Source organism: Pygocentrus nattereri, chromosome 19, assembly GCF_015220715.1.
Source record: "Pygocentrus nattereri isolate fPygNat1 chromosome 19, fPygNat1.pri, whole genome shotgun sequence".
Lineage (NCBI taxonomy): Eukaryota > Metazoa > Chordata > Actinopteri > Characiformes > Serrasalmidae > Pygocentrus > Pygocentrus nattereri.
In genome coordinates this window covers 867666-891304 of record NC_051229.1, presented here as the reverse complement: position 1 = coordinate 891304, position 23639 = coordinate 867666, and the positions used below count along the sequence as shown (strand labels likewise).

The 23639-nt window shown below is 43.7% G+C and overlaps 1 protein-coding gene across 2 annotated transcripts in view; it reads left to right on the top strand.

The window, feature by feature from the left end:
* The window catches only part of col11a1b (collagen, type XI, alpha 1b), a 210906-nt gene that overhangs the window by 151100 nt on the left and 36167 nt on the right, over positions 1-23639 (top strand). For both annotated transcript variants that reach the window (XM_037547674.1, XM_037547675.1), the window contains 14 exons: positions 1508-1561; positions 2936-2980; positions 3075-3128; positions 3532-3576; positions 3667-3720; positions 4147-4200; positions 4391-4444; positions 4548-4655; positions 6528-6617; positions 8478-8531; positions 18300-18407; positions 19868-19975; positions 21589-21642; positions 22568-22621. In XM_037547674.1, coding sequence (XP_037403571.1) covers positions 1508-1561; positions 2936-2980; positions 3075-3128; positions 3532-3576; positions 3667-3720; positions 4147-4200; positions 4391-4444; positions 4548-4655; positions 6528-6617; positions 8478-8531; positions 18300-18407; positions 19868-19975; positions 21589-21642; positions 22568-22621 — 936 coding nt within the window. The remainder of the gene's footprint in view (positions 1-1507; positions 1562-2935; positions 2981-3074; positions 3129-3531; positions 3577-3666; positions 3721-4146; positions 4201-4390; positions 4445-4547; positions 4656-6527; positions 6618-8477; positions 8532-18299; positions 18408-19867; positions 19976-21588; positions 21643-22567; positions 22622-23639) is intronic.

Sequence of the window (23639 nt, the reverse complement as noted above, 5' to 3'; positions counted from 1 at the left end):
GAGGAGCTTTTAGAGGGACGTCTGGTTCCCATCACCACCACTGTGAAAAGCTCTGACTCGGTCAGTTTATCTAGAACTGAGAGTTTCACACCGAACCGCTCAGAACCGCTCAGAACCGCTCTGATTACATCTGAACCAGTTAATTGTGCAGAAATTTTGAAATATCTATGGAATCCTCCTTTCAGAAGGTGTGAGCAGCAACCACATGTGGATACCATTGCAACCAACTAGCAAAACCTTAGCAACCACTTGCAATACAGTACCATAGCAATTCCCTAGCAACTACTTGGGGTATCATGGCATCTACCTGGTAACACCCTAGTAACCACATGGGATATCATAGCAACTACCTAGCAACACCCTAGGATGTCATAGCAACTACCGAAAACACCTGAGCAACCCCATGGGATGTCATAGCAAGTACCTAGCAACCACTTGCAACACCATAACAACCACATAGCAACATCCTAGCAACCAGCTTCATGGGGACACTGTAGCAACCGCCTGAAGGCTGTTGAAGCTGTGCAGTGACACTGCGATCTCTTCTAGTTGTTTACTGTTTACCCTCCTAATGTAACGAACCAGCTGTTCCATGTTCAGTAACAAAAAGCATTAGTTTACAAAAAAGCTGGGATGCTCTGCAAAGGTAAATATAAACAGAATGTGTTTCAAAGACAAAGACAATACATGAAATGTTTAAATGGAGGTATGTGGGTATATATATAATTTATTTATGTCCATTTTGAACCAGCAGCATGTTTCTAAAGGGCCACTTTATTGGAAACGGGGTTGTGCGGTCTTCAAATTTATTTTTCAAAAGTTGTGCAGTTTTGTCCTGGAGTGTCTTTTAGAGCCCTGCTGGTAGCTTAGCGTGCTGCACTGGTCTGATCAGATACTAAACCCCTGCGCTCTGATGACCAGTCCAGCCGTCCAGTGTTTTCCTTGCTCTCGTGTGTGTTTGCGTAGCGGCTGTTTGACCGGCCCCATTATCTCAACCCAAACAGTGAAGCGCTGGTGTGTGTCCACCGCGTTAGACTCGTCCCTGCGCTGATCGTCTCTGTCTGATCTGCCAAACTCATTTAACCTTCGGTTTCGCGTCTGTCCTTCTGTCCTCCTCTCTCTGTGTTTACTCGCTCGTTTACTCAGCGGCATGCTTAAATGGTTCTTCAAATGTGTTGTATATGGTTGTGTATATAGCCTCTCTGAAAAGGGTTCTAGATAGCACCAAAAGAAGCTATTCTATTGTTTCGATATCAAGCTTGTAACAATAGCACAACCCATTTTAGTGCTATATAGAACCATACACAGCAATCTGATGAACCATTTCACCATGCGAATGGTTCTTCGAGTCTTCATGGTTCCATATAGAACCGTTGTTCTATATGTACTGTACCCTAAAGTACAGTATTTTTTAATAAAGTATTTTTTAATAAAGTTTTTGACCAGATGCTGTGGCACAGTTTCACACACTGATCTAGATAAATGATCTTTCTCTCTCTCTCTGCAGGGTTCTACAGGTTTCCCTGGCTTTCCTGGAGCAAACGGAGAGAAAGGAGGGAGGGTAAGCAGAGCCGTTTAGAGCTTTCCATAAAATATAACCTCAAACTGCTCAGAAAGGCTGAAGTGGACAGAGCTATACTGTCCCAGAGGGAAGAGGTCAGGGTTTTTGGTGGACTTACAAATCACTAGTTCAGCGTCTGGCATGAAAAGGAACAAAAGGTCAAAGGCAGCAAAACAGAACGCTGTCTAGAACGCTGGGAAGAGAGGCGGAGGTGTGGAGAAGCAGACGAGGGGCTGGTGGTGCAGTGCTCACTGTTACGATACACAGTATTACTGTAGGGATTAATAGATGTTAATTAAATAGCACGTACTGTTGTACTGTAAACAGTTTTTTTCTGTTTTTGTTTATTTGTTCTATTTTGATAACAGCTGCTCTTGTGTGGACCCCAGAAAGACTAATGACCACTTTGTGGAAGCTAATGGGGTCCGAATAAAGAATGAAGATTAAAGCGTGAGCCTTAAATACTGTGTACAACTGTTACGACCCCATATTTGGTCTAAACCAAGGGTCAGCGACCTGTGGCTCTGGATCCCCATGCGGCTCTTTACAGTAAAATAAAGCTCTGCTGATCCTTCAACTCAGTTTAACAGTAAATGGTCTTAAACGCTGGAGTTAATGTAGAACTGCTGATTCACCCTTTAACCCTGAAGATCAGCGCAGACGGCTGGTCACCATAGCAACACAGACCACAGTCTCACCCAGCTAGCAGCTACGAAATGGCAAAGAGAGAGATTTAAGACGGACATCGATAATCTGGAGACGAATGGACTGATTAGTGTTTATAATCAGTCCAGCTGGTTTCCTGATATGTTTAATCTGCAACGAGAAACTGTCAAACTGTCCCGTTCCACCTTAAATGGAGCAGCAGCAGCTACATTCTGGCGCCTCAGGCACCATTTAAGAAAGAACAAGAACATTAGAACAAGAAGTTGGTGAATGAGAAGCGACTTCTGCCTCGTAAAAAGTCGAACATTGAGAGATTTAACTGATTTACTTTTGAGGAAAGGTTTCCTGCTGGAGATGCGAGAAAAGCAGCTAGAGCTGAGTTAAGCTTAAAGCAGAGGAGAGTGAGTCTGCATTGTTATTTATATTATATTTTTATTGTATACTAGTACATTAACACACATTGAGACACATTTACAGGATATAGATGTAGAATGGACACAATGTTGTGGCTCCCCAAGTGGTTAGAGTTTTGCTGAAAAGACTAAATGCTTCTTCTTAACATTTGGGTTGTGATGGCCAGGTGTTTCATTCCACGGTCATCAGCAGTTTGCATTGACCAGCAAGTCATCCAAAGTCTGGCCGAGTTGAAAATGAGCACATAAATTAAATTTAAATCTCACACTCTAAACTGAGTTTCCTCTCCTGCAGGGAACCGCTGGCAAAGCAGGACCGAGAGGACAGCGTGGTCCAACGGTATGGAGAAACCGCCAGAGCCTGTTTCAGTGTACAGTGTAAGGAGCTTCAATAAACAGCTTGCAGTACTAATGTAATATTAATGTGTCCTCAGGGTCCACGTGGCGGGAGAGGAGCGAGAGGACCAACAGGAAAGCCGGGGCCGAAGGTAACGGATCATCCTAACGCTCAGTGACTGTTAGAGATTGGAAATATTTGACTGAACGCAGCTTTGGACTAGTTTGGACGACAGTTGTGAAATATTTCCACAGTTTTACTGTGTGTTCACCAGAACTTCATTTTTCTCCATCTTTGTCCAGGATGGGTTCTGATCAAATTTTGTCCGGCGGTTTTCAGGCAGGCTTTAGAATCTAAAGCTGTAGTTGCGCTTTGGCAGTAAATGTTGGATTCAGATTCAGTTTCAAGCCTGATTTAAAGCTGTTTTTGGCACATCGTGAAGATTTTCTCCATCTGAACTGGGCAGTTTATAGATTTCAAACACAATTTCTCGACATTCCAGATGTTCTTGAGAACTTTCTGACCCTCCTGTTCTCCTCTCCTCTTTTCTACAGGGTACCTCAGGGAATGACGGGCCTCCAGGTGGTCCTGGAGAAAGAGTGAGCACTTCTAGAATGTCTGCATGTTTTAAGGCTGCCTGGTTTATGGAGCTTCCCATTAAAATTCCTTTGTTTTTTGTTTCATCTCAGGGGCCTCAAGGACCACAGGGACCTGTTGGGCTCCCAGGACCAAAGGGTCCAAATGTAAGCAGAATGTTTTGAATTCTCCATCATAGCTGAGCAGAGCTTTTACACTGATCTTGCTCTTCTGCGTTTATTCCAGTGTGGATGTGTTTGAATTTAATCAAATGACTGTTTCTTAGCTGTTTTGCTCTGTTGGGCTGCAGGATCCAGTATTTAACGTAGTGCACTATGTAGGGAGCAGAGAGCTGTTTGAGATTCGGCCCCAGTGTGAGAAGGCTTGGTGCTAAATAAGACTCACAGTGGTCATTCTTTTATGTTAATGACGGCAATACACAGTGATGGGCGACTCTACGTCCCGTCATGCTTAAGAACAACCAAAAAAAAATTACAGTAATGCATTTAATAAGTATGTAATAAGCCTGAGAGTTTGAGGGGATAATAATCTGTCATCCTAGTCATCATCAATTGGATTTTGTCTCTCTGCAGGGACCTCCAGGAAAGGATGGGTTGCCAGGTCATCCCGGACAGCGGGGAGAAACCGTAAGTACAGATTAATTGTCCAGTTGTATCAGGCTGTGCTCAAAAAGACCAAACCTGCTGAGGGGAATTTAGATGGACACTTACACACCATGCACCCTTTAGTCTTAGCTAGCATGCGTTTTGTGTTGCTGTGCTTGTGTTTGTTAATGTGAGCTGTAATTTCATATCTAAATCTGTTTCACGGTGCTAGGGTTTCCAAGGAAAGACGGGACCGCCAGGCCCTGGAGGAGTTGTCGGCCCACAGGTAAACATTCAGAAACAATAAACTAAGCGAGGCGGATGCTGAAGCGTTTATATGAGAGCATCAACTCTCGTTGTTCAATTTTTTATTCTGGTTTATTTGAAAGGGACCTACTGGAGAGACCGGCCCAGTGGGTGAGAGAGGCCATCCTGGATCCCCAGGACCCCCTGGAGAGCAGGGTCTTCCCGGAGCTGCTGGCAAAGAAGGTGGAAAGGTAAAGTCTGTGAAAAATTGCTAATACCCCCAACAAACCCATGCATGACCACAGGTGCAAGCATCCACTGCCACATGCTGCCCACAGATGGACAGCACATGGTGAGGGAACTAATATTGTAGTCATTCAATTCAATCCAACTTTTCATTGTCGTTATAATTCTGGGGTGTCTAAAGTCCAGCCCTAGGGCTAAATGTTGCCCACAGACAGTTTTAATCAGCCTGTATCTGCTGTTTTAGAGTGCGTTATAAGTGGCCCTCCAGCCAGTTCGCTGCAGTTCCTCCTCTCGCCTGATAGGGGCAGCCTGATGTTATGTAAGATCACAGTGTAAAGCTGCACTGCGATAACGAAGTAGCTAAAGTTTACGAGCCTTTCTTCTCAGACTGACCTGCAGCTTCATTTACTGACCACATTCAGTCCAGACTGAGCCGTAAAGCTCAGATCAACTCCGAGAGCCGCGGATTATGAGCCTCATGTTTCAAAAGACTGTAACAGATTTAAAACCCACAGACATGAAGCAGCAGAACATCACAGTAAATATTCAGGAGAGAAACTAAAGCGGCTGCAGCTCCGAGTCTCACAGCTCCGACTTCATATCAGAGCAGGAAACATCAACCCTTTAAGGAGGAACAATAACGGCTGATTATGTTTAATCTGATCTCCTTTAATACAGTGATGTCCGAATATCACTGTGTTTAAATCATATCTAATTTATTTGTAGCACTTTTTACTTAGGATGTTGTCACAAAGCAGCTTCACAGAATTCCAGAAAAGACGAAGTTTTAACAAGAATGTAAAACCCCCGGGTGGGCAAGCCAGGGGCGACGGTGGCCAGGAGAACCTCCCTCAGAGCTGAGGAAGAAACCTTGGCGACAGTGCCAGCGTCTCAGTTTACTATAATTCCCTGTGTCCATGGACCCCTGGATCTGCTGCCTTTATCTAGGGGGAACATTAGCTACCAAAAGCTGAACTGAACAAGTGAGTTTTCAGCCTAGTCTTAAAGATTGAGACTGTGTCTGAGTCCCGAACAGTTTCTGGAAGATCATTCCAGAGTTTGGGGGCTTTATAAGAAAAAGCTCTTCCCCCAGCTGCAGCCTTAGGAATTCTGGGGACTATTAATAAGCCAGCACTCTGGGATCTGAGTGGTCGTGATGGCTCATAATGGGAAATAAGGTTTATTTGAGAAGATTGTGATCTAACAAGACCATTTGGCTACCAAATGGGGCAAGTCCAGCCTTGAATAGGACTATAATGAATATATTTGTCTCGTTTTATTGTTAGTCTTGACAATGACATGAGTGCACATGCACTAATAGATAACAGCTGTATTACACACAATAAGTACAAACAATAATTATAAGTTGACAATAGACAATAATGACAAACACAGGACTAGAGGCACAGAGGTGTCCTGGGGCAGAGACAGTGTGTGTCCAGCAGTCGTGTTCAGTAAACAGTGAGCTAAATATTAGTTCATATATGAGCACTACATGTTTGAAGTCCATCAGCAGCTTGGAATACAGTAAAATAGCCATAATCTGTCCCTGAATTATGATTTATCATATCAGAACGACTGCAAGACTAAATGTGATGACCATAGCTCCGCCTCTAAAACATCATCTGATGTCCCTGTGCACTGGAGGGCAGGAAAAAGTAGTGTTAACCACTAATGTCATGGAGAGGAAAGACTCAGCCAGCTCCGAGTCCCAGTGTGGAAGGAGAACTAGTTGTGATGCCCGATTCACACCGACTTACAGCTGGTAATGAATGGGCAGCTGGCGCCCTCGTGTAGTGACAGTATGTGTTGAACTTGGGGAAATGCTGATCTTCTCTGTCGGGTTTACTCTGACTGTGCTCCTTTTTTCCCTGCAGGGTGATCCAGGTCCTCAAGGTGGTCCTGGTAAAGTCGGCCCTGCTGGGCTGAAAGGATTCCCGGGGCAGAGGGGCCTGCCTGGCGCTATGGTAAGAACAAACACGCCGGAGTCACAAACCTGGCCAAATGGTCATTATCTGCCCAAACGCCTGCTGCTCCACCAAATGCTCATGCAGGCTTTTGGCCTCCACAGAGAGTCATCGCTGAATCAGAGAGTAAACAGCGCAGCGCTCGGAGGAAACGCTGCACACGCAGCAGGAGCTTCGGGACTTGGTTTAGTTTGGAACAGTTGCACTTTACTTACGTTTACAATATTCGCTCTCTACAGTCTGAAAAAATGGTTCTTCAAGGGTTCTTTTGTAAAGACCGTAGTTCACTATAGTACCATGAGCACTCCAGATTGTCAGATTGATGGAGAATGTGCTGTAATTGGTTCCATGTAGAACCTTTTTGAAAAGGGTTCTACATAGCACCGAAAATGGTTCTTCTGTTGATACAAGCTTAACAATAACCCTTTTTGGTGGTATTTAGAACCTTATACAATACATTCTCCAGCAGTCTGAGGAGCAATTTCACCGTGCAGAGAGCTATTTAATCATGGAAATGGTTCTTTGCATGTTCATGGTTCTAAATAGAACCAATGTCTTTACTAAAGAACCCTTGAAGAACCATCTTTTGTAAGAGTGTAGTGCTGAAGGCTTAAGATAACCTAGATTGATTAAGCTTTTCAGATAATTGTCGAGGCCTTTGAAAGTTGAACTGTATGCAAAACAGTCGTTTCCACCAACTTTCAGTTTCAGTTCAACATAATTAAGTGGTTAATATGTAATCAGAGCGGTTCTGAGCGGTTTGGTGTGAAGCGCTTCGTTCTAGATAAACTTACCGAGTCAGAACTGCTCACAGTGGAGGTGATGGGAACCAGACGTCCCTCTAAAAGCTCCTCACAGAAAGTTCCTACATGAACTGGTTCTGAATTCACTGCCTGATGACTGAGACGCTGCTTTATGAGAGTTTAGAGAACTTCAACTCCATTCATGGTGGAGGGAGACATGCAGGGCGCTGTGCGGCAAAATAGTCCCCAGAGAAAACTCATTATTCCAGATTTTCCACTGTTTTCCATCATCGACATTCCATATAAGCTCAGAAGACTCGTGTAGGTTCTCTGGTGGTTCTGGATGGTAAATAAAGTGTCTATATCTGTGTTGTAGTCATGGCGACGCCTGGTTCCCATCACCACCACTGTAAAGACGTCTGAACCGTTTAACTGCTCAGTTTACATCACAAAGACACAGTTTAAAAATAAAAAAAGTGGAATTAATAGACAGCACAGCGAGGAGTGACTAATAACGTTTACATGCATCCTAATAATCCGTTAATAATCAGACTAATTGCTCAATCAGAACAGAATGCATCAATGTAGTCACCTCAGTCGGAATAGCCTAGTCTGATTCAGGCCATTTGGAATACAGCTTCTATCTGATTGACTGAGTAATCCTGTAAATAACCTGTTAAATAGAAGAATAATGTCCGTGTAAACGCCTCAATCCGATTACGTTCCCTATCGGAAAGTTTGAGTCCGTTTTGCATGAGCGGCGCGTCACAGTGAGAGTTTATACCGTTCAACACGACGGAGCAGAAACTGGTGGACGACAATAAAATTCCCAATAATGAGCTGTTCAGACGAGAATATGAGCAAATGAAATAAACTACCGAGCAAGTTAACTCATGTGATGCTGGTTGTCATGGTAACGTCTACACTAAGCGGTTCTCTACGCATGATCCTAATTTTGGATCTGATTACTTGCATTATGTGAATGAGATTTTCATCAGACTGTTGAGTAGAGTGAGAATAAACACCTCAGTCTGAATCTGTAACCGGAATGTCAGTCAGATTAGGGAAAATCACTGCATTAAACACAGACACTATAACCCCCTCTTCTCTGCTTCAGGGTCCAGGTGGGCTGAAGGGTGGCGAGGGTCCGCAGGGTCCCCCAGGTCCCAACGTAAGTACCTTTTTTTTCTTGAAACTTACTAGTTTAGTTTAGCACATGTGGCAGTCTGAAGTTTCTCCAGCAAGGGGCGCTATTAGCACACAGGCCACATTTGTGTGTCATTTAAAGAGCAGAGATGAGTTCACGTGTTTGTAGAGACAACTTTCAATGCTAAAGATGAAAGTGTTCAGGTAATGATAAATATTGTGACAGTATTTTATTAAAATGTGTTTTTCATTCCGTTTTGTAAATGTTATAAAGCTTGTATGTCTAAAACCGGAGAAGCATCAAGAATCAAGTCAAAGACGATTAGAGGAGCCAGCTGGTGTGGTGTAGTCTGAATAGTTCCCAGCACGTTCTTGGCCAAGTTAAACTCTCAGGCTTTTCTAGTGGAGCAGATTTAACAGTAGGATGTTGGGGTTGGAGGTCAGTGAACCAGCCTCGTGACCGGAAGGTCACCGGTTTGATCCCCAGAGCCGACAGTCCATGACTGAGGTGCCCTTGAGCAAGACACCTAACCCCCAACTGCTCCCCGGGTGCCGTGGATAGGGCTGCCCACCGCTCTGGCCAAGTGTGCCATCGTGGGACTAATTAGGGTTTCTGTGGTGTGAACTGGAGACGGAGGAGACGGAGGAAGCTGTGATAGGATCTCAGTGTCTCTCGTTTGTGCTGTTATGGTTGTCTGAATCGATGTAATCGAGGAACCACGAAGAGCTTTTGTCGAGTACTAAAGTTGTTGTTCATAAAAGAGAAAAATGCAAGAAACTGACAGAAAAACGGCAGCAGAAATGGCTGCATCTGCGGTCGGGAGGAGCGGAGTGTGTGTTCTGCTCAGGTCGTGTGTGTGTGTGTGAAGTGCTGATAGGCTTAAAACAGTAACGGCAAAGCAGCAGCACTAACACTGAAACCAGACCGGCCAACGCAACTCACTCACCCTGCCAGGCGCTCTCTTGTTCTAGTTTCCCGCTCCACCTTAAAAGGTGCAGCAGTGGCAGTCTGGCGTCAGGTGTTGTAACTGCTGCACCATTTAAGGTGGAACGGGAACGGCCGACTTCAGCCTCATGAAGTTGTGCCTCGACACTTCTGTGTGCTTTCATTGGTGTTTGTGAGCAGAGGGACGTCTGCAGGATGAGGTAGCTGCTCATATCTGCTGACTCGGTAGTAGGCGAGTCTTTCAGTTTAGCTCTTCAGAACGTAACTTCGTACGTCTTTACGTATCAACGTCACACACAGACTCGAAAAGAAGGTCCGGCTCGAAGTTTCGGCCCCAGAGAGGGCTCCAGTAGATAATTCACTCACATCCTCAGAAGACACGCCTTAACCAAGTTTAGACCGAGTTCTCATTTCGCAAAAGGCAGATAAATCCGCTTGTGGGGGTCCGAAGCACAACCCATGTTATAGAACGTTTAGTTACACACATCCACCAGAGAGGGCTCCACATTCCCAAATGTTACGTAGTGCAGCTTTAACAGTGGAGTATTCGGTGTGTTTTTAAACAGAGCTCTGAACTGTGCCAGAATAATCCACTCGAATAATCAGATTGGACTGTGGGGAGGTCAGAGATGTGCACCCCTCTCGGTTACCATGGCAACACGGAGAGAATCTGTTTCATTCTTGTACACCTCTCAGTGGAGGGACAGCAGGCACATTCTGGACAGTGGGCTTTCAGCAGGTGGTGAACATAATGACCAGTCACGGTGGAGCGGAGAGGCCAACACACATACACACACACACACACACACAGTGATCTCAGTAAATGAGTCACGCTCACACACTGAGCTCACATTCAAATGTCACTTAGTTTCCAAACATTTAGAATTCATTGACTTTATTACACGACTGTTCAAAAGTTCATCATATCAATGTTTTCCATAATGTCAAACTAATTTAGCGGATGAATGTATAAAGTGATTCTATTACGCTCGACCGGCGCTCGGCCGGCACCCCGTATGACTCTAGGAAGAGCAGGAATGTTAGATTTGTCCAGGATGAATAACAGATCTGTAGGACATTCAAAATGGTCAGTTGAAACGTGGTCAGTTGAAAAGTGGTCAGTTAGTGGAAGCACAAGGTGGGTGTTTCTAATAAAGTGGCCAGTGAGTGGAAGCACAAGGTGGGTGTTTCTAATAAAGTGGCCAGTGAGTGGAAGCACAAGGGTGGTGTTTCTAATAAAGTGGCCAGTTAGTGGGAGCACAAGGTGGGTGTTTCTAATAAAGTGGCCAGTGAGTGGGAGCACAAGGTGGGTGTTTCTAATAAAGTGGCCAGTGAGTGGAAGCACAAGGTGGGTGTTTCTAATAAAGTGGCCAGTGAGTGGAAGCACAAGGTGGGTGTTTCTAATAAAGTGGCCAGTGAGTGGAAGCACAGGGTGGGTGTTTCTAATAAAGTGGCCAGTGAGTGGAAGCACAAGGTGGATGTTTCTAATAAAGTGGCCAGTGAGTGGGAGCACAAGGTGGGTGTTTCTAATAAAGTGGCCAGTGAGTGGGAGCACAAGGTGGGTGTTTCTAATAAAGTGGCCAGTTAGTGGAAGCATAGCGTGGGTGTTTCTAATAAAGTGGCCAGTGAGTGGAAGCACAAGGTAAGTGTTTCTAATAAAGTGGTCAGTTAGTGGAAGCACAGGGTGGGTGTTTCTAATAAAGTGGCCAGTGAGAGGGAGCACAAGGTGGGTGTTTCTAATAAAGCGGCCAGTTAGTGGAAGCACAAGGTGGGTGTTTCTAATAAAGTGGCCAGTGAGTGGAAGCACAAGGTGGGTGTTTCTAATAAAGTGGCCAGTGAGTGGAAGCACAAGGTGGGTGTTTCTAATAAAGTGGCCAGTGAGTGGAAGCACAAGGTGGGTGTTTCTAATTAAGTGGCCAGTGAGTGGAAGCACAGGGTGGGTGTTTCTAATTAAGTGGCCAGTGAGTGGAAGCACAGGGTGGGTGTTTCTAATAAAGTGGCCAGTGAGTGGAAGCACAGGGTGGGTGTTTCTAATTAAGTGGCCAGTGAGTGGAAGCACAGGGTGGGTGTTTCTAATTAAGTGGCCAGTGAGTGGAAGCACAGGGTGGGTGTTTCTAATAAAGTGGCCAGTGAGTGGAAGCACAAGGTGGGTGTTTCTAATAAAGTGGCCAGTGAGTGGAAGCACAGGGTGGTGTTTCTAATAAAGTGGCCAGTGAGTGGAAGCACAAAGGGGGTGTTTCTGATAAAGTGGCCAGTGAGTGGAAGCACAAGGTGGGTGTTTCTAATAAAGTGGCCAGTGAGTGGAAGCACAGGGTGGGTGTTTCTAATTAAGTGGCCAGTGAGTGGAAGCACAGGGTGGGTGTTTCTAATTAAGTGGCCAGTGAGTGGAAGCACAGGGTGGGTGTTTCTAATAAAGTGGCCAGTGAGTGGAAGCACAGGGTGGTGTTTCTAATAAAGTGGCCAGTGAGTGGAAGCACAGGGTGGTGTTTCTAATAAAGTGGCCAGTGAGTGGAAGCACAAGGTGGGTGTTTCTAATAAAGTGGCCAGTGAGTGGAAGCACAAGGTGGGTGTTTCTAATAAAGTGGCCAGTTAGTGGAAGCACAAGGTAGGTGTTTCTAATAAAGTGGCCAGTGAGTGGAAGCACAGGGTGGTGTTTCTAATAAAGTGGCCAGTGAGTGGAAGCACAGGGTGGTGTTTCTAATAAAGTGGCCAGTGAGTGGAAGCACAGGGTGGTGTTTCTAATAAAGTGGCCAGTGAGTGGAAGCACAGGGTGGTGTTTCTAATAAAGAGGCCAGTTAGTGGAAGCACAAGGTGGGTGTTTCTAATAAAGTGGCCAGTGAGTGGAAGCACAGGGTGGTGTTTCTAATAAAGTGGCCAGTGAGTGAACAGGAGTGTGTATTAACAGTAATGGCTCTGTTATGAGTGGTAGCCTTGTTTCTGACCCTGGTTCATCTTCAGTATAGAACCTACATTTATGTCCTTGAGATTCCGTTAAATAAATTCAAAAGGTTTTCTGGTCCAGTGGATGGCCAGTGTGTTGGATAAACGTCCTGAATCATTTCCTGAACGTCATGTTCTCAGCGCTTCCTTTCGCTGTTATCTGTGTGCTGTGAACCTTTACTGTGCACAAAAACACAAAAGCAGCGTCGCAGTAATTGCTGCCTTGTGGATTTCACAGCGAAGTGAAGACTGTCTGTAATTGTTATTCTGCTTAAAACCAGTTTCAGTTCTGCGGAGAGAGAGTCTGTCAGATATGGAGGAGCCGACTGGGGACCTCATTGTCTTGCCTGTGTAAAACATTCACCACAAAGCGAGAGTGAGAGTTTCAGCCAAACCCACAACAACCAGTCCACTCTCAAATTATCATCCCGCCAGCTCACGTGAGCATCTGACAAAGCCATACTGAGATCATCTGATCAATAAAATTCATCAAATTCAAAGCTATTGTCTCCAAAATGGTCATTTTACAGGAGAGAGAAAAAACTTGCTTTACTTTTAATGGAAGTCAATGGAACCAGAATTTTTAACAAGTCATTTTGGGTCGTTCCATTTGGTCCATTCATCATGAAATTTACACACAATGTAAAGAACAACAGTTATAATAGGTACTCACGCATGCCTGGAACATGTTCTTGATTTTTGTGTAGCCTATGTTCTATACTCCCCCCACCATCGCCCTCCCGCCTGAGAACCTACGCTCTTAAAGGTTCTTTGCTTTATGACAGCATTCTTCAGCTTGATGGAGAATGTGCTTAGTTCTATTTGGAAAAGGGTTCTATATAGCCCCAAAGAGGGTTCTTCCATTGCTACAAGCTTGACATCATAACATTAGAAGAACCCTTTTGGTGCTGTATAGAGCGTTCTCCATCGAGCTGAAGAACCATTTCATCATGCACAGCATGCAAGTGGTTCTTTTAGTGTTCTTGGTACTATATAGTCCCATGTTCTTTACTAAAGAACCCATTAAGAACCATATTTTTTAAGAGTGTAGGTGTGGGCGACATAGCAAAAATATTTTATTGCGATATTTTAATACACAGTATGTATTTTTTCAGACATCTGATTAGAGAAAAGAGCCAGCAGTGCTCAGAAACTGAACGCAGTGATTTTTATTCAGTATTTGTCACTAAATCCACTTAAACAGACTAATTGATGACACACACAACATGGTCAGACAACAATACTGTATTTAAGCAGTAGAACCGAGAGGGAGTGTGTTATGGTGTAATACCATCCCGGCTGTGATCTGGTGTCCGTAGATCATCTCAGCCGTGATGTTACTGGTGGTAACTCCCTCCTCGAGTGCTCTACTGCTTTAATACAGCAGTTAAATAAATACAGTAAGAAATGAATAAACTGGCCGTGAACTCGGCTTTAATATGTTTTAATGTTCAGTTCCTTCCTCCTAATTAGAGCTCCTTAACGAGCAGCTCGCTGCTACGTCAGAGTAATGAGCTCCGCCCACTCGCCGCTCAGCCGGCAGTTCGTTCTCCAGCTCCTCACACTAAACTCCCAAACTGTCGTCACCACTGAGCAGCTTTTCAGTCGGCAGCTGTGACAGAAGAACAGCTGAACAACCTGGAATCAGCCAGAAATGAACCCAACACCATTCGCCAGACGTGTCTGATCTTCAGAGTCGGACCAAATCAGACTGAGCCGTAAAACTGAACCAATATCAGGTTCAGCTCAGTTTGGTCAGTTTGTCCAGATCAGTATTAATGTTGTTTTGTTCCAGCCGGTCTGTGAAGCTTCTTACAGCCCGTTTAGTTTGGCGAATGGTGTTGGGTTCATTTCTGGCTGATTCCAGGTTGTTCAGCTGTTCTTCTGTCACAGCTGCCGACTGAAAAGCTGCTCAGTGGTGACGACAGTTTGGGAATTTAGCATCATCTCATCTTCAGAGTCGGACCAAATCGGCTGCCGGTCAGATGTGGTCTTAACAGTGTCTGTTTTCTGTTTGTGGCAAAGTCAGAAGTGAAAACGTTCAGATGGCTCAAGCGTCTCCTACAGCTGTCAGAGTCGTTGCTTAGCAACAGCGTCTCAGCAGAGTGATGCAGTGTTTGTGGTGTTCTGGTGAAATAACAGCAGTTAGAACGTCTCTCAACCAATCAGCTTGGTGGACCCAGAACATGAGCTGTTCCTCACCGAAGAGTAAATGACGTCATTTGAAGACTGAGTTAAGGTTGTTTGTACGTTGTATTGAAGGTGTGGTAATCGTTGTGATCGATGTGCTGTGTGTGAGCTGTGTATTAGTTGATGGTGCTGTGTGTTCTGAACTTGACCCAGGCTGCTGGGAGGCTTTGTGGCTGGTGACTAATGGAGTGGAGGAGTGGAGTGAGGGATGTAGCTGCTGGAGAAAGCGGTGAATGAGGCTCTTTCTCTCTCTGAAGGCCCTCTTTATGCTGCCTTTTCAATAGATTCTGCTCTAATAGCCGCGCTAATGGGCTGTTTTCCAATACTGACCTGCTCCGCTCTGGTCTCGGTTGCGGAGGTGGCCCACATGCTCATCAGTGTGTGTCGAAATGACCCACTGTTAACAGCACACACTCCTAAACCTCATCTGATCTCAGCTCCAGTTAAACTGTCAACAAGAACGGGTTTTTATTCAAGACAGTCATAGAAATAAACAGGGGTTTCGTCTCCAGATGTGTTCTTTCAAATACTCTTAATAAAGATGGTTCTTCAAGAGTTCTTTAGCAGAAGGAATGGTTCTATTCAGAAAGATGAGTTTGCATGATTAAATGGTTCTCCGCATGGTGAAATGGTTCCTCAGATTGATGGAGAATGTCTTGTATATGGTTCCGTATAGCACCAAAAGGGGTTCTATTGTTCTTTCATTACAAGCTTGACATTGTAACAGTGGAAGAACCCGTTTTGGAGCTATATGGAGTGATTTTCCAAAAGGTTCTATATAGAATCCTTTACAATACATTCTACTTCACTCTGTGCATAGAACAGAACATTATCTTTGCTATATAGAACCCTTGAACCACCATCTTTTCATTTTATGCTCAAATGGTTCTCTGAATGGGGAAATGTCTCTTCAAACGAATAGCGAATGTGTTTATGGTTCTACATACCTTTTGAAAGATGGTTCTATATAGCAATATAGATATAGCAAAATGGGTTCTGCTATAGTTATGATGTCAAACCTGTAACAATGAAAGAACCCTTTTTGGTGTGATATAGAACATTGTACAAGACATTCTCCATCAATCTGAAGAACGATTTCGCCATAGAAACAACCGTTTAAGCGTGTGAATGGTTCTACATAGAACATAGAACATATCACAATACCTACATTTAGAGCCGGTTATTCATTCAGCCTAATGAGAAACTGTAGAACGGACTCGGTTTATATCACAATACCTACATTTAGAGCCGGTTATTCATTCAGTCTAATGAGAAACTGTAGAACGGACTCGGTTTATATCACAATACCTACATTTAGAGTCGGTTATTCATTCAGCCTAATGAGAAACTGTAGAACAGACTCGGTTTATATCACAATACCTACATTTAGAGTCGGTTATTCATTCAGCCTAATGAGAAACTATAGAACGGACTCGGTTTATATCACAACACCTACATTTAGAGTCGGTTATTCATTCAGTCTAATGAGAAACTGTAGAACGGACTCGGTTTATATCACAATACCTACATTTAGAGTCGGTTATTCATTCAGCCTAATGAGAAACTATAGAACGGACTCGGTTTATATCACAATACCTACATTTAGAGTCGGTTATTCATTCAGTCTAATGAGAAACTGTAGAACAGACTCGGTTTATATCACAATACCTACATTTAGAGTCGGTTATTCATTCAGCCTAATGAGAAACTATAGAACGGACTCGGTTTATATCACAATACCTACATTTAGAGCCGGTTATTCATTCAGTCTAATGAGAAACTGTAGAACGGACTCGGTTTATATCACAATACCTACATTTAGAGTCGGTTATTCATTCAGTCTAATGAGAAACTGTAGAACGGACTCGGTTTATATCACAATACCTACATTTAGAGTCGGTTATTCATTCAGTCTAATGAGAAACTGTAGAACGGACTCGGTTTATATCACAATACCTACATTTAGAGTCGGTTATTCATTCAGCCTAACGAGAAACTGTAGAACGGACTCGGTTTATATCACAATACCTACATTTAGAGTCGGTTATTCATTCAGTCTAATGAGAAACTGTAGAACGGACTCGGTTTATATCACAATACCTACATTTAGAGTCGGTTATTCATTCAGCCCAATGAGAAACTGTAGAACAGACTCGGTTTATATCACAATACCTACATTTAGAGTCGGTTATTCATTCAGTCTAATGAGAAACTGTAGAACGGACTCGGTTTATATCACAACACCTACATTTAGAGCCGGTTATTCATTCAGTCTAATGAGAAACTGTAGAACAGACTCGGTTTATATCACAATACCTACATTTAGAGTCGGTTATTCATTCAGTCTAATGAGAAACTGTAGAACGGACTCGGTTTATATCACAATACCTACATTTAGAGTCGGTTATTCATTCAGCCTAACGAGAAACTGTAGAACGGACTCGGTTTATATCACAATACCTACATTTAGAGTCGGTTATTCATTCAGTCTAATGAGAAACTGTAGAACAGACTCGGTTTATATCACAATACCTACATTTAGAGCCGGTTATTCATTCAGTCTAATGAGAAACTGTAGAACGGACTCGGTTTATATCACAATACCTACATTTAGAGTCGGTTATTCATTCAGTCTAATGAGAAACTGTAGAACGGACTTGGTTTATATCACAATACCTACATTTAGAGTCGGTTATTCATTCAGTCTAATGAGAAACTGTAGAACGGACTCGGTTTATATCACAATACCTACATTTAGAGTCGGTTATTCATTCAGCCTAATGAGAAACTGTAGAACGGACTCGGTTTATATCACAATACCTACATTTAGAGTCGGTTATTCATTCAGTCTAACGAGAAACTGTAGAACGGACTCGGTTTATATCACAATACCTACATTTAGAGTCGGTTATTCATTCAGCCTAATGAGAAACTGTAGAACAGACTCGGTTTATATCACAATACCTACATTTAGAGTCGGTTATTCATTCAGCCTAATGAGAAACTGTAGAACGGACTCGGTTTATATCACAATACCTACATTTAGAGTCGGTTATTCATTCAGCCTAATGAGAAACTGTAGAACAGACTCGGTTTATATCACAATACCTACATTTAGAGTCGGTTATTCATTCAGCCTAATGAGAAACTGTGGAACGGACTCGGTTTATATCACAATACCTACATTTAGAGTCGGTTATTCATTCAGTCTAATGAGAAACTGTAGAACGGACTCGGTTTATATCACAATACCTACATTTAGAGTCGGTTATTCATTCAGTCTAATGAGAAACTGTAGAACGGACTCGGTTTATATCACAATACCTACATTTAGAGTCGGTTATTCATTCAGTCTAATGAGAAACTGTAGAACAGACTCGGTTTATATCACAATACCTACATTTAGAGCCGGTTATTCATTCAGCGTAATGAGAAACTGTAGAACGGACTCGGTTTATATCACAATACCTACATTTAGAGTCGGTTATTCATTCAGCCTAATGAGAAACTGTAGAACAGACTCGGTTTATATCACAATACCTACATTTAGAGTCGGTTATTCATTTCCAGTGATATGTATTTAGTATGTATGAAGTGTTGACGTAAACATAAGGATGGGAACTGATGCTGTTTCACTTTTTGTGTTTGTTAGATTTTGTCTTTTACTGCACTTTGTACTGTCCTGATGCTGATACTGTATCTGTGTGTGCACCTTAGGGGTCCCCAGGTGAAAGAGGGCCTGCTGGACCAGGTGGGCCAATAGGATTAACCGGGCGCAACGGACCTCAGGGACCCCCAGGACCTGCTGGAGAGAAAGGTGGACCGGTAAGAGGCTGTTTCTTTATATTGTAGGTTATGCCTTCCACTTTCACGGTCTACCGTCCTGGTCAGTCACACACTTTACAGGGTCACACCTGACCTGGAAAATCAGTCATGAAAAACACCAGAGAAAATCAGAGAATTGATTAATCCCCTCAATATATTAGTGACATCCTGTTACAACATCAGATTTTAGCATATTGTTGTCAGCTAATGCCCAGTTTAAGTGTCCATTCATAGCTGTTGTAGTTTGTACTGCGGCAGTAGCCGTGTTTACATGAAAGACTAAAAATTAGTTAATAATCAGACTAATAGCTCAACTAGATTAGAACACATCAAAGTAAACACCTCAATCTGAATAGTCTGATTGACGCTATTTAGAATACAGCCTCTACCTGATTGAACAAGGTGGGTAATCCTGTAAATAATCAGTTAAATAGAAGAATAATATCCGTGTAAACTCCTGTATCCGATTACATTCCCTATCGGAAAGTTTAAGCCCGTTCTGCTTGAGCGTCGCGTCACAGTGAGAGTTTATACCGTTCAACACGGCGGAGCAGAAACTGGTCTGCAGAGGAGACGAAGTTCATGCTCTGATCTTTAAAAGACGGCGGTGGGACGGACGTCCAGCTTATGCGTCTCAGAGCACGACGTCTTCCTCTCGGCCTTCTTTAATAAGGACGTGTGAAGGACGTTTTCCTGAGTCTGACGTCATTTTAAAGCAGTTAAAAACACAATCACTGCTCACTGCTGCTCATCTCACTCTGACTGGACCTCACGTGATGCTGGTTGTCATGGTAACATCTACTCCAAGCGCTACTCCATGCATGCGGGTCACTGTGGATCAGATTACCTGCCGTGAGCATGTAAACAGAGATTTTTCCCAGATTGTTGAGTGAGAATATAAACGCTTCAGTCTTGATCTATAATTGGAAAGTGTTTGATTGGATTGGAGAAAACCACACAGTGTTGAATGTGGAGCGATATGTAGATGCAGAATGTCTGTCAGAGAGAAAATACATTAACGCAAAATATTTCAGTAGAACTGTGATGGCCACCTGATCGACTGAGGAAAGGTTCAGTCTATCTCTCAGAGGTTGTTGACGTGGGTTTTAAGGATGTCGGCAATCTTAAGATGACCTTTCATAAGCAACAGCTGGCATGTGCATAATCATGGAAATTGTCTGGGAATTTGACCTGGAAAAGTTGTTAAAAATGATTCCTGAAAAGAGTGGGAACCCTGACTGTATATACCGGGTAGCCAGTCATTTGTGATCAGTTTATCGTTGTCTTTGGTTTTCTTGAAGCGTTTGTAAGCACTTGGTAACGTTTAGTTAGTTTGCCTTACTCTGAACGTGGAGCGCTCATTAGCCGAGAGCAGCTTGGCTGTCGAACTAACTGTACATGGAAACTGGAGACTAATGTTGGACTAACACTGATGCCGGTTCTCTCGGTTGTGTCTGCAGGGTGAGAAAGGTCCTCCCGGGCCCGCCGGCCGTGATGGAATCCAGGGTCCGGTTGGCCTTCCAGGACCTGCGGGACCTCAAGGACCTCCTGGAGAGGACGGTGATAAGGTACAGATTTTTGATTTCTGTCTCTCAGGTATTTAGTGTATTTAGTGGTTTCAGAGTTTCTGTAGTTAGGCTGCCTGTTCTCCCTGGCAGTGAGCTGCACAGTACGCGTGTCTAATGTTCAGTTACATGGTGTAAGTAACTCATTATTCAGGCACACGTCTGTAAACACAGTCATTTAAGAGCAAACGTGATGTGTTTAAATGCAAATAGCTTCACAACCATATCTGTCTGTCTGTCTGTCTGTCTGTCTATCTATCTATCTATCTATCTATCTATCTATCTATCTATCTATCTATCTATCTATCTATCTGTGTGTCTGTCTGTCTCTTTATCCATCTATCTGTCTATCTCTCTGTTTGTTTGTCTTGTTTATGTCTCCAGCTATCTACGTATCTACCTGTCTCTGTCTGTCTGTCTGTCTGTTTATCTGTCTAAACTCCCTAAACTCTCTCTGTCTCTCTCTCTATCTGTCTGCCTGTCTCTCTCTCTCTGTCTCTCTCTCTCTACCTCTCTGTCTGTCTCTCTCTACCTCTCTCTTTCTCTCTCTCTCTCTGTCTCTCTCTCTGTCTCTCTCTCTCTACCTCTCTGTCTGTCTCTCTCTACCTCTCTCTTTCTCTCTCTCTCTCTCTCTCTCTCTCTCCCTCTCTGTCTCTCTGTCCATCTCTCTCTGTCTGTCCATCTCTCTCTCTCTGTCTCTCTCCCTCTCTCTGTCTGTCTCTCTGTGTTTCTCTCTCTCTCGCTGTCTGTCTCCCCCTGTTTGTCTCTCTGTCTCTGTCTGTCTGTCTCTCTCTCTCTCGCTGTCTGTCTCCCTCTGTTTGTCTCTCTCCCTCTCTGTCTCTCTCTGTCTGTCTCTCTCTCTCTCCCTCTCTGTCTCTGTCTCTCTCTCTCTCTCTCTCTCTCTCTCTCTCTCTCTATGTCTGTCTCCCTCTCTGTCTGTCTCTGTCTCTCTCTCTCCCTCTCTATCTCTCTCTCCCTCTCCCTCTCTGTCTCTGTCTCTCTCTCTCTCTCTCTCTCTCTCTCTCTCTCTCTCTCTCTCTCTCTCTCTCTCTCTCTCTCTCTCTATGTCTGTCTCCCTCTCTGTCTGTCTCTGTCTCTCTCTCTCCCTCTCTGTCTCTCTCTCTCCCTCTCTGTCTCTCTGTCTGTCTGTCTCTCTCGACTCCTCAGCTTTATCCATCATCCTAACCCGGGATGACGGAGTCATTATGGCGCAGCAGTGATGAATGTAAACACACAGTCGCTCGCGCGCGTTTGTAGAAGTAAACAAGCGTGCTCTGAGCGCCGGAGGCCAAAGAGCGGCGCAGCCTGTAATGTATTCACTAATAATTCATGTGTTATTCTATCATTACTGCTGCGTTACGATTCAGCGCCGTCCTCCTTCAGACGCACGCCGCGCCCCACGCTGCATTAGGCCTGCACACGCTAACGGCTGTAGCGCTAAAGGAGCCAAGTAATCAATTAATGACAAACAGACCCCGGCCGGCGTCTCTGATTACGGTCTCGGGGTGATATTCCCCACACTGGCAACTTCCAGAAACTTCTGCCTGGGTTTAGGTGGGAAACTGGGTCGCAGTGCTTCAGGCTCAGGGCTGATGCTGCGTGTGTTGGTTTTTCAGGGAGAAGTTGGAGAACCGGGTCAGAAAGGAAGCAAAGGAGACAAAGGAGAACATGTGAGTAACGTTCTAACGGTCTTCATGATGAACTGGTATTGAGATGATCATCAGTGGCGTTAATCCTATAGCGTATAGTACGAGTGCTGATCTGGGGTCAGATCCAGAGGGAGCTCTGGAAGGTTCTTTAGTAAGACAGTGAACAGAACCATGAACACTTGAAGAACCCTTTGCGTGGTGAAATGGTTCTTCAAATTGATGGAAAACGTGTTGTATATGGTTCTACACAGAACCTTTTTGAAAAGGGTTCTATATAGCACCAAAAAGGGTTCTTCTAGATATGATTTCAAGCTTGGAACATTAGAAGAACCCTTTTTGGTGCTATATAGAACCATATACAACACGTTCCCCATCAATCTGAAGAAGCATTTCACCAAGCAAAGAACCATGTAAGCGTGCAATAGTTCTTCGTAGTGTTCATGATTCTATGAATCGTTGTTTTTACTAAAGAACCATTGTAGAAGCATCTTTTTAAAGAACCATTTGCATGCTTAAAGGGTTCTTTGCCTGTTGAAATGGTTCTTCAGATTGATGGAGATTGTTTTGCACATGGTTCCTTGAAAGCACAAAAAAGGGTTCTTCTATCATTATGCACTTAGAATGGAAGAACCTTTTTGATGCTATTTAGAACTGTTCTCAAAAAGGTTCTGTATAGAACCATATACAACACATTCTCCATCAATTTGAAGAACCATTTCACCACCCAAAGGGCTCTTTGAGTGCTCATGGTTCTGTATAGAACCATTGTTTTTACTGAAGAACCTTTTGAAGAAGCATTCACGTTTAAAAAAGTTTATACATTTATTTTTATATAGAAAAAAAAATTAAATTACAAATAACAGAAAAAGTGCAGCAGTAATGCGGAACGCTGTATATGCATGATAAACATCTAGCTCCTCTTTGCTTGTACTGTTTCTCCCCTCAGGGTCCTCCTGGTCCAGGTGGTCTTCAGGGTCCAGTTGGAGCTCCAGGACCTGCTGTGAGTGAAACCTCCATGCATACACGTTTGTTTGTGTGAACTGTGGGAACATTAAGCTTTTACATTTTGGTCCTCACAATGTCCTATAAACCTGGTAGACACCTCCAAACACACACACACACACAGACACACACACACACCTACACACACCGGTACACACACACACACACACACTTTTACATGTGTGAAGTAGCTTCTTTAAGAAGCCCCCACCGAGGAGCGTGGTGCTACCTGCACGGCACTGTGTGGAGCGGTTCAGCGTCTCAGACCCGATTATGTGGTTTCTGACACTGAAATCCAATAAAGAAGCAATTTTCTGACCTCAAGTGTTTCGGACACACGTGGTCAGTATGAGTTAGACTAGTGTTCCTTTAAGCTGCACAGCTTCTGGCCTTCACACCTTCTGCTCCCTTGATGTGTCTGTCTCATTAAAGTCTTCACTGAATTGCAAATCATTACATCTGTTTTCTTTGAATAGGATCTTCAGCCTTTTAACATAAAACCCCCTGACCTGCTGATTCCTATAGAACTACACTAAAACCCCCTGACCTGCTGATTCCTATAGAACTACACTAAAACCCCCTGACCTGCTGATTCCTATAGAACTACACTAAAACCCCCTGACCTGCTGATTCCTATAGAACTACACTAAAACCCCCTGACCTGCTGATTCCTATAGAACTACACTAAAACCCCTGACCTGCTGATTCCTATAGAACTACACTAAAACCCCCTGACCTGCTGATTCCTATAGAACTACACTAAAACCCCCTGACCTGCTGATTCCTATAGAACTACACTAAAACCCCCTGACCTGCTGATTCCTATAGAAACTACAATAAAACCCCCTGACCTGCTGATTCCTATAGAACTACACTAAAACCCCCTGACCTGCTGATTCCTACAGAACTACACTAAAACCCCCTGACCTGCTGATTCCTATAGAACTACACTAAAACCCCCTGACCTGCTGATTCCTATAGAACTACACTAAAACCCCCTGACCTGCTGATTCCTA